The following is an 11332-nucleotide window of genomic DNA, read 5'->3' on the forward strand; positions in this document are numbered from 1 at the left end:
AAAAGCGGGCAACGTGGCCCCTTGGATGCGTCGTGGAGATGTACCCGGTCGACGAGGGCATCGTGTGTTCGGCCAAGGTATTGTTCGAAGATGTTGAGTCCCTGCGTGCTGTCAGCCACTTGGTCCCCCTGGAACTTGCCCCCTCAGATGACGATGATGGCTTTGGAGACGAACGGCGTACAGCCCAGCAGTAGGTGTTCCAGGAAATGTTGTGACGTCTGGGACGACCAAGGGATGGCACTGGCTGCCACATCTGAACAACCAGCCACAAAGGTCTTGAGTGACAAAGACGCTGACGATATTGGTAACGAATTGAGCGATACCAATACGGTAAGTGAGAGTGCTGAAGTGAATGATACTGAGGTATCGAGTGGTAGTGACGTTGACGTTCAGTTAGGCAGACCAAGACGTTCTGCACGCCCTTTGAGAAAGGCTGCTGCTAAGCAGCGTGAGTTGACGAAGCGCTTAATGGATAACGAAATATATATAAGTTATGGCTAGAAACAGTAAAAGAAAACAGGAAGGTCCTATATTCTGGTAGGCAGGGAGGGTGGACCCAAGTAAGTGTAGGTGAGTTGAATCCTCAGAGGATGGAAGTGCGTCGGGTTAGCGTAAGGTAGTGGGAGCCCCCTCTCGTGCAAACAAGTCGAGCGTTGTGCAGAGGTAGCCTCACCCTCAAAGTAGATTAAGAAAAATGTATATGAGTACTTGTAGAGAAGGGAAAGAGTTTTGAGGGCATGTGTCCTGTAAAAGAGTACATACTGAATCAGTTGTAATCTGTGTTTCCTTAATCGCAAACGGCCTGTCTATCTGATTAATGCTTGTTGATTATTGAAGGCAAGTAGCCTAGAATAACATGCGTGTTGCATGAAGATTAAAGATGAAGAGCTTAATATAGAAGTTACTCTTGCATGTTGTATTGCAATTTGAGGCGAGTGCCTAAAGTCCATGCTTGTTGCATACAAAGTTGTCCATATATGACTGTTTCATTTTTCATGCCATTGATTGAGTGAAGGCAGAATGCCTTATGAGAGTATACAGGTAGTGCTCGAGTTACGATAATTCGTTTTACGATAATCCGATGTTACGATGGGGTTAGCAATTAATACTAAAAAAAAAAAAAAAAAAAAAAAAGTTGAAAATGCGTATTTTTAAATTTCGCGCACAGCGAGCGCTGTCAGCAGCGTACTACGCTGCACGATATGTTGGCCCGAGAGCGAGAGGCTGGCGTAGGTACAGCGGCAATGAGTTCGACCTCACTTGCGCTCGTTTTGAACCAAGAAACATTAGGTCGGTGTTCGTTTGTGATTTGAGAGTTTTTTTAAGTACCGAAAATTAAAACAAAAAAACTATGTCTGCCAAACAACCAAATAGGTGTCCTGCTGGTAGTGCAAAAAAGAAGAGGCAATCCATCACTTTGGAGCAGAAACTGAAAATAATAAACCAGCGTGAAGCGGGAAAGGCAGTCATGGTTATCGCACGTGACGAACGTTTATCGCAATCGACGGTATCCACCATCCTCAAGGACAAGAAACGCGTAATGGATGCTGTAAAGGCATCTGCTTCAGTTCATTCAACGGTTATATCAAAGAAGAGGATAGGGCCTTTGGAAGAAATGGAGCAGTTACTGGTCACGTGGATGGAGGATCAAATACAAAAGCGTATGCCGCTCACCCTCTTAACCATTCAGACAAAGGCGCGCATGCTTTTTGAAGAGCTGAAGAAGAATTATGATGATAACCACAACAAAAGTTTTGCAGCAAGTGCTGGATGGTTTCGTCGTTTCAAGAACCGCCATAATTTTCACAGTGTGAAAATTAGCGGTGAAGCAGCAAGCGCTGATGCCGACGGGGCCGCTAAATTTAAGGATGTTTTAAACGAGATCGTCGTTAATGAAGGCTACTTGCCAGAGCAAATCTTTAATGTTGACGAAACCGGACTTTATTGGAAACGTTGCCACAACGGTCCTACATCCACAAAGAAGCAACGGTGATGCCCGGGTTTAAGGCATACAAGGATTGATTGACTCTTCTGCTTGGGGGAAATGTGGCTGGGTATAAACTTAAGCCCTTTATGATTTATCACTCAGAAAATCCAAGGGCTTTAAAAAACATCGACAAGCAGACACTTCCTGTGCATTACCGTCATAATAAAAAAGCTTGGATGACTGCAATATTGTTCGAGGACTGGTTCGTTCATTGCTTCATTCCGGAAGTGAAAGATTATTGTAGAAAAAATAACATCCCCTTCAAAATTCTTCTGATTCTCGACAATGCTCCTGGCCACCCTCAGCACATCGGAGATAGTATTAACGAGAATGTAAAAGTTGTGTTTCTGCCACCAAACACAACTTCTCTCATACAACCCATGGATCAGGGTGCTGTGGCTACGTTCAAGGCGTATTATCTTCGGAACACGTTTGCGCAGGCTGTTCAGGCTACGGATAACGAGGAGAAAGATCTCAGAACTTTCTGGAAAGAATTTAGTGTTCTTAACTCCATTATGAACATTGGAAGGGCGTGGAAGGAGGTAAAGAAAGAGTGTATGAATGGGGTCTGGAAAAATCTGCTGAAAGTGTATGTGAACTCGTTTAAAGGTTTCGATCAGAATGAAGAAGTGGAAATCAATAAAAAGATCTTGATACTTGGGAAAAGTTTAGATTTAGAAATTGACGAGGAAGATATCCAAGAACTTATAGATGTGCAAGATGTAGAGCTAACGGCAGAGGATTTAATTGCACTTGCAGAAGAGAAAAAAAAAGCAGAAGAGGAAGAAGAAATAAAAGAGCCGGAGCGAACGTTTACGACTAAAAAACTGGCAGAGGCGTTTGCTTTATTTGATCAAGGACTGAAACTTTTAAGTGAAATGGATGGGGACGAGGAACGGTTTGCCAAAGTTCAGAGGGCTCATCAAGACCGTGTTGCATGTTACCGATTAATTTATGAAGAACGAAAAAAAACGCACTGTGCAACCTACAATGGATTTTTTCTTCAAGAGAACGACTCCAGTGCATTCCGCTTCCCCCAGCCCTACCCCCTCACTTGAGACTCGATCCTGTACGTCTCGGAACAGTTGTTTCCTCGAGACACCTGAACTTACAGAAGAAGAAATTTTATCTGAGGAAGAGCGAATTGATGATCCTGCTGCTTTATCATCATCCTCCTCTTCCGATCTTTAGTTATAGTAGCCATGAACAGCCTGACACCGATCACGTATGCCGACAACGGACCGAATCTTGGTGAGTACCCTTTACGCTACAGTCTGATCCTTGTTCTTATTATTAAGTTTCTTTTTATACTTAATTATCATAAGTCAATCTGCATTGAAACACCCGAACTAGCTGATATTAATAATTACTATACCTTATATGTATAGGTATACTGTGTAGTGTAGGCTAATCTTCCATATATGTGTATATAGCCTAGCCTATATGGTACTGATTAACTTAGTGTATGGCTAGGCTATATCCGAGATACGATTTTCTCAACTTACGATGGGTTTTTCGGAACCTAACCCCATCGTAAGTAGGAGAATACCTGTATTCATGTTTCCTTGATCTTAATTTTACATTTATACTTTTGATCTTATTGCAGGCCCATTGCCTATTAAGTTTCTGTGCTGATTCATGTCTACCTTATGTGTATGGGTACATGTATGTATATATCTGCCATTGATGTTTTATTTGTATATGACATTGATTACCCCGGGGTGTAATATTGATGTATAATTTCTTTGACATGTCATGTTTTTTTAGTACTCTGTTAGAGTCGCTGTGGAGTGCTACGCAGCGAGCCTGACTGAGTAGTGTAGGAGTAGTTACTCCCCCCCCCCCCCCCCAAGCTCTGTCTTTCCTGAATTGTCCAACATTTTAACGCCCCATACTTCGGGTGTGGAGTATGTCGTGAATTTCGAACTGATCATTCGAAATCCCCGCCATTTAACTTCACAAGTGTTGCGTTAAATTGGGGCAAGACCGAGGGATCTCGCGGGCGATTCATTGAACAGAAAGCTGTCCAATACACGACAGTTTATGACGCAATTCCTAAATGCATGGCGGGGAAGGAGCGCGTCTTATAGAAAAGAAGACGTTATGAATTTTCATTAATAAATATAATTCGCTGATCACTAGTAAGAGATAAATTATCTATGTATAGATTTGGAGCCAAGGACTCCATAGTCATTAAAGAATTTGCAGATTACGGCCTTCAGCCAGAACTTTAAGTCAATTCCTTGATCTTAAATAATAACGTAACAGTCGTATTTCACATTCAAGAATAAAATAGATTTAGTAATATAAGTAATGTTGAAATAACCGATGATTCCCGTTTGAACTACAAGGATTCTGTAGTTCTCGCGGGAAAGCGTAAGTTTCCTTTGAAGAAGGGCGAAGTGACGCGTCATTCCTGCCCAGAATCTGATTCGTGTAAGTACCGTAGAAATTTGTGTCTCTCAATTCTCCGACTCCCAGCTGTCGCCATGCATTTGCTAGGTCGAATTTTGTCTTAACAGTAAGTTAACTTTATCCACGTATATATGTGCCATCCCTGCAATGAGGGATTCGATTTATGCAGCAAAAGAAAGCTGTCAGTGCAAGGATGTTATATGTTTGTGATATTGAGTCTATGGGTCTCGAATTGTGCAGTTTTTTCGTCCAGTTATGAACTTAGTTTTGTCGGCACGTGACATCAAAGACCCTATGTGCTACCCCATAAGAAAGCCAGAGAGTTTTCAGTTTATTTGTATTAACTGCGTGAAAGCAGTACGAAACTGCGTGTACTGTGGAATTCTGCTAGGAATTTTAGTTTCGGTGTTCTGTTAATGTATTTAAATGTTTATTTTTTCGAAATAAAACTGTAATGTTGACCAAATTTTATTGTATCTCACCCTAAGAGTTTTAGAGTGCGCGCCTCCTCAAGGCCTTGTCATCTGCCCACAACATCCGGGCACGAATCATATAATAAAAGTAGAGAAAATTCCCGACAGTATCTCACCCCAAAGAGTTTTAGAGTGCGCGCCTCCTCAAGGCCTTGTCATCGGCCCAGAACATCTGGGCACGAATCATAAAATAAAAGTCGTAGAAATTCCCGACATTTGGTCCTTCGAAATGGATGACAAGTGCGCTCTAGAGCTTGAAGGGAAATTTCAATAAAGTATGGTCTATAGGGTAGCACTGATAGGACACAGTCAGCTCCCACCAAATCTGCCACAGTGTTCAGATAACCAGATTGAGATCTATAGAAGGCCAGGAGGTCTGGTCAGTCAATTTTTAGATAGTAGTCTATCATTCTGGCAGAGACGGTATGAGTTGGTCGTGTTGTGTGTAGGAGGAAACGACCTAGCAAACGATCACCCCAAAACCGGTTGGGATAATTTACGTACTCTTATTGAACGCTTGAGGAAAATTTGTGACATAATTGCTATCTGTGACGCAGACATCAGAGAGTATCTCCCTGATAATCGTTTTACCGTAAATTCTGTTGAATATGTCAAGAAGGTAAAGAACTTTAATGCGAGAATCTCCAAATACTGCTACAAAAGAAGTCAGTACGGCATCCAACATTTGCCTATGAACTCTCGTGCCTACCGCGAAGGCAAACAAAGGGATGGAGTCCATTTTGATTCAGAAATCCGTAACGCATTCCTCAATCGTTTAATGAGATTAATCAGGAGAGAGAGAGACAGACAAAATAACTAGGCTCAGCTTGTTCCGATGTGCAATTAACCCCACGTGTCACTAGTCTTTGCACCCCGTCTTCATAACGTAAGAAAAATCCTCATTTCCTAGTTTGCATAAACCCCCCCGAAGAAGCAGAGTAAATAATACAAAATGGCAGTGGCTATGATTGTTCACTTCGAGGCCTCGCTGAGTCTCACCACGGACTTACTCGCCGAATCACAGCGTGCGTTAGTAGAAACGTATTCTGAGAGCGTGTACCAAAATTTGGTCACACAGTTGAGACAAGAAGAAGGTCAGCTTCGAGAGCTGTACAAACGTCAAGTCGTAAAGTTAGAATCTAACTTAGATGCCAGAATCAGGCAAACCTTAGCAGAAGCTGTGCGAGCTTCTACCCTTTTGTTGAATCGAATCGATAAACTGAAAGTCACTCAGACAGGGAATGTTTCCCTCCCCAAATTGAAACTGCTGCCTCTCCCCACTTTTGAAGGGGAAGTGCAGGAATATGCTTCTTACAGAGAATTGTTCACGATCCACGTGGATCGAAGGGCAGATTTGGACGACGTGTCCAAATTTACTTACTTGTTAGGGACTCTGGGCAGGGATCCGCTTAGGATCGTTAAATCACCCTAAGTGTAACCGCCGCGAGTTACCAGGTAGCGTTAGATCTCTAGATAAGCAATATGGTAATGTACACCAAACGCTCGTGATCTAGCATTGAAAACTTGCCAACATTTTCGTACCCTCGTTGAACCCCGTAGAGCTGAAGAAGTTCAGGTTTGAGTTAACAGTGATCATTAAGCAAATCAAGAGGCTCAGTACTAATGATATAGGCCATGACATGGTCATGAGCCTTATCAATCAGAAGTTGTCAGAAGGTAAGCTCTATCGAAAGGTCGTCGAACACCTAAGGAAATGTTACTATAATTTAGAAGAATTTTTTGAAGCTATAGACTTCATAATTCGCATGTTGGAAGATGACGCGTTACAGCGAGGCAAAAAATTAGAATCTGATAAGAATAACGATGTCAGCGTTAGACCCAAAACGAAACCTATGCAGAATAATTCTTGTCCCTATTGCAATGAACGGCACCCGCCTCACGGATGCCGCCGAGTAAGTGACGTGGCTGCCAGACGCCGCATTCTACTAAGAAAGGGCCTGTGTTTTAATTGCCTTCAGTCAGGTCACCGTAGTGATAGATGCACTAACCCCAATTCCTGTAAAAGTTGTGGAAATAATCATAATACTTCCATTTGTGATAATAGCAGCTTTAGAAAAGCACATTCAGTTCCCTCCACTTCGTCCTGAAGTAATCCCAGTTTAGTAAGTAACAGTCAAGCTACAACCTCCCACCCTGCAGTAAATGCGACGACCAGGCAACATGATAGAAACCCCCGTCCGCCCAAAGAGAAAGTAGAATCACAACCGTGTAAGAGTGCTAAAGTAGCCCAAACGTCTAGTGTAGATCTTCCCTGTACGATTTTGCCAACGGCCATGGCCGAGATCCGTCATAAGCAGGGGAGTAAACGGGTTCGCTTGTTTTTGGACACTGGGGGTCAACGAAGTTTTATCTCCGCTAAAACTGCAAAGCAGTTAGGCCTGCCAGTGGTAGGCAGAGTGGCATTAAACATTGCTCCCTTTGGTTCAGCAGAAATCAGTGGCCAGTATGACATAGTGAGTTGCCGGGTAGAGATGGGTAATAGAATTGTTCGAATGAAACTAGTTGTTCACGAGATCGTAGATGTCCCGATTCATAACGCAGGTTATGTAAGAGTAAGACAACACCTAGTGGGGAAGGGAGTCACGTTAGCAGATCCTGACAGTAAGAGCGATAAGTTACGAAACGTGCACATTCTTGTGGGTGCAGACTATTTTAATTATTTCATTATTGGAGTAGAAAGGATCGATGGGATAAGTCTTTTTCTGACCCATAATGGCATGTCGCCATATGGGAGAGTGCCACAGTGGCTATTAGAAGGTCACAAGATAGATCATGTGAGAACACTCAGGGTATGTAGGGTCGCGAGCGAACCAATTGCATTTGATGTTGATGAATGGTGGCGTTTAGATACCGTAGGCATCGCCCCATCCAAGCAGTACACTGTCCGCGAAGCGGAAGCCATGTGAAAGGTTTCGCAGAGTGTAACGAAGAAGCCTGAAGGATATCAGGTTAGCTTGCCGTTCCGTTCAGAAGGTAGGCCAGAAACCAACTTTAGAAATGCTGTAGCACAGCTGGATTCGTTGCAAACCAAATTTCAGAAAGACAAGGAATACTATGATCAATATCAGGGAGTGATCGACAAATACCTCGAGGCAGGATTCATATATGAAGTAAAAGATCCAAAAATAGAAGGATACTACATGCCGCATTTCGGCAAAAAGGATAGCCGCACGACCCCCTAGAATCGTATTCAATGCCTCATCCCAAGCTAAGAATAATAAATCATTAAATGAATGCCTGTTACCGGGGCCTAATTTAGTAGAGTTGGCCTATAATTTGCTTCTAAAGTTCCGAATGAATAAATACGCCATGCTTGCAGACATAAGCAAAGCATTTCATAGAGTACTATTAGATCCCCGTGATGCCAAATATACAAGATTCCTGTGGCGAGAGGTAGCAGGTCGAGCGCTGACCTTCGCTTTCAGAGTCGTGGTGTTCGGCATCATGGCTAGTCCCTTTTTGTTACAATAAGTGTTGAGTCATCTTTTTAAGTTAGAAGGAAGACCTGAATTAAGCAAGTCCTTTTATGTTGATAACTATGTCAGTACATTTAACAGTTTGGATGAGATGAAAAAGGAACAAGAATCTGTCCACGCAATTTTGGATAGGGCCAGAATGCTGTTAAAAGGGTGGGCAACAAACAGTATAGCCTTCGATAGCGAGAGAGAGTGGAAAGAACCTGTGAATGTGAGCGTGCTCGGGCTGAGATGGGCTCGAGACGTCGACTGTCTGTGTGTGAAAGAGAGTGAGAGGATTCGTGAATTGGGGGAGGGATGGGTACCTACGAAGCGTAGGGTACTATCTTTGCTAGTATCAATTTACGATCCGCCAGGTCTAGTCAGTCCTTTATTTGTTAGGGGAAAACTGTTTCTCCAACAACTTTGGGAACAAGAGATTGGATGGGATAACGTGTTATGTAAGGAAAAGGCTAAAGAAGCGCGAGAACTGCTAGTAGAATTGAAATCAGTCTGTGAGTTAACATTTCCGAGAGCGGCAGGAGTCAGAAGATCCGAACTCCATATATTCACTGATGCCAGTAGTAGGGCATACGGTGCTGTAGCGTATGTCAGAGATAAAGAAAGTAACATAAGATTACTCACCAGCAAAATGAGACTCATTCCGAAAGGGATGCTCAAAATCACCATCCCTAAATTAGAACTTTTAGCATTGCTGCTAGGTTGTAGGCTAGCAAAAACAATTAAAGGGCTAATAGAGCCGTAAGAAATTAGTATCTGGTCAGATAGCAAAGTTGCCTTAGCATGGGTGGCATCCCCGGATGCCAAGGACAACAAAAATATCTTTATATCTAACCGTTGTCGGAAGTTGTTTTTCTCCGCCAGACTTGTAATTTCAGATTGAAGTATGTGCCCAGCAAACAGAATCCTGCTGATGTCTTGTCAAGGGGCGCAACAATCCAGCAATTGCAGCAGAATCCTCTTTGGCGCCAAGGTCCAGAGTTCTTGGGAATCCCAGGAGAGCCTGTTCCCTTCAAAGAGGAAGATCTAACAAATATCAGAAACCGTGGTAGCGGCGGTGCAGGAACTGAGGGAAGAAACAAGGTCTATTCCCCCAGGAGAGTTATGGGAACTACTACTCAGGGAGGTTGAGTTCCGAATTTTGATTAGAGTAACCAGATTAGTGTTAAAGTTTGCAAAAGTGAAAAGGGATCCTTTTCGAGTTCTTGTCTTATTAGAACAAAAATTCTATTTACCTACTGTATGCATATTTGGAAGGTGAGGTCAGACCCCCTCGTGAGATATTGAATTTTGTGAGGCAATTAAGTCTAATTAAAGTAGACAAATTGATTTGCACTAGGGGACGAGTGTCCCAAATTGAAGAGATGAAACATTTAATTCTTTTGCCTGCTAAGGGACACTTAGTCAGAGCATACTTAAAGTATTTGCATTGTTTGCACCTCCATTGTAACATCAATACGCTAATGGCGATTTTTCGACAGAAATGCTGGACGCCAGGCCTGAGGTCGATTGCTAAGCAAGTTGTATGGAAGTGTCCAGAATGCGTGCTAGCATTCCAACCGCTGATGAGACAACCACCACCACCCCCCCTGCCGAAGGAAAGGATCACCTTGCAGAAACCATTTGCCGCAGTCGGCGTGGACCACACCGCAGCCATACAAACCGAAACGCAAGCAGGCTATATACTCCTCGTGACATGCATGGCCACCAGGGCCATGTATTTAGATTTCTGCCCCTCCTTGGATGCGGAGGAATTTGTTCTAGCTCTTCGAAGATTCAGTGCTACGCATGGAGCCCCGACCATAATCACTTCTGATAACCACCAAACGTTCAAGACGGCCAGCAACCTCCTTCAGGGACTTTATGAAGAGGATGAAGTCCAGCAGTTCCTGAGGAGGACTGGCGTAGAATGGCGATTCCAAACACCCCGTGCGCCGTGGAAAGGCGGTTTTTTCGAGCGTCTGATTGGTGTCACAAAACGTGCACTTCAGATAGCCCTCGGGAGAAAGCATCTCCCGGAGGCCCACGTATTGACTCTAGTGAAAGAGGCGGAGGCGGTAGTGAATAATAGGCCGTTGATGTATAGCGGTGACAAGTGCGAGGACGAGGTCCTCACCCCCTCTCATATAGTGCGAGGTCACTAAATTGCCAGATGAAGACCTTAATGCTACCTTCACCTCCCGGAGGCTACGAGATTGATATCTTAAACTAACAGACACTTTGAAAGCCTTCCGAGAGAGGTGGAGGAAGGAGTACCTGAGTGCTCTAAGAGCCCGACACGATTGTCAGTCTGGGGAACCCACCAAGCTGCACCCCGGAGACATCGTGTTAGTAAAGCAAGAAAATAAAAAACGAGCAACGTGGCCCCTTGGACGCGTCGTGGAGACGTACCCGGACGACGACGGCGTCGTGCGTTCGGCCAAGGTATTGTTCGAAGATGTTGAGTCCCTGCGTGCTGTCAGCCACTTGGTCCCCCTGGAACTTGCCCCCTCAGATGACGATGATGGCGTTGGAGACGAACGGCGTGACGATGTTGATGGTGCGACGGAGGAGATGGTGCGTGACGACGACGGCAACGAAGAGGTCCGAGACGAGGGAGCGTACAGCCCAGCAGTAGGTGTTCCAGGAAATGTTGTGACGTCTGGGGACGACCACTGGCTGCCATATCCGAACAACCAGCCACAAAGGTCTTGAGTGACAAAGACGCTGACGATATTGGTAACGAATTGAGCGATACCAATACGGTAAGTGAGAGTGCTGAAGTGAATGATACTGAGGTATCGAGTGGTAGTGACGTTGACGTTCAGTTAGGCAGACCAAGACGTTCTGCACGCCCTTTGAGAAAGGCTGCTGCTAAGCAGCGTGAGTTGATGAAGCGCTTAATGGAAAGCGAATATATATAAGTTATGGCTAGAAACAGTAAAAGAAAACAGAAAGGTCCCTTATTCTGGTAGGCAGGG

At 44.1% G+C, this 11332-nt stretch overlaps 1 protein-coding gene across 1 annotated transcript; it reads left to right on the forward strand.

The window, feature by feature from the left end:
- Positions 1 to 10072: 10072 nt before the first annotated feature.
- Positions 10073 to 11066, forward strand: LOC135206007 (uncharacterized). Its single transcript, XM_064237179.1, has 2 exons — positions 10073 to 10501; positions 10680 to 11066. Exons 1-2 carry the CDS (start codon positions 10073 to 10075, stop codon positions 11064 to 11066), a joined length of 816 nt encoding a protein of 271 aa, XP_064093249.1.
- Positions 11067 to 11332: the final 266 nt, after the last annotated feature.

Source organism: Macrobrachium nipponense, chromosome 29 (assembly GCF_015104395.2).
Source record: "Macrobrachium nipponense isolate FS-2020 chromosome 29, ASM1510439v2, whole genome shotgun sequence".
Lineage (NCBI taxonomy): Eukaryota > Metazoa > Arthropoda > Malacostraca > Decapoda > Palaemonidae > Macrobrachium > Macrobrachium nipponense.

Excerpts from the sequence above, each read along its gene's own strand:
- LOC135206007 (XM_064237179.1), top strand. The coding sequence starts at position 10,073 with ATGGCCACCAGGGCCATGTATTTAGATTTCTGCCCCTCCTTGGATGCG. Across the intron at positions 10,502-10,679 it reads TCCTCACCCCCTCTCATATA|CTGCACCCCGGAGACATCGT; the intron begins GTGCGAGGTCAC and ends GAACCCACCAAG.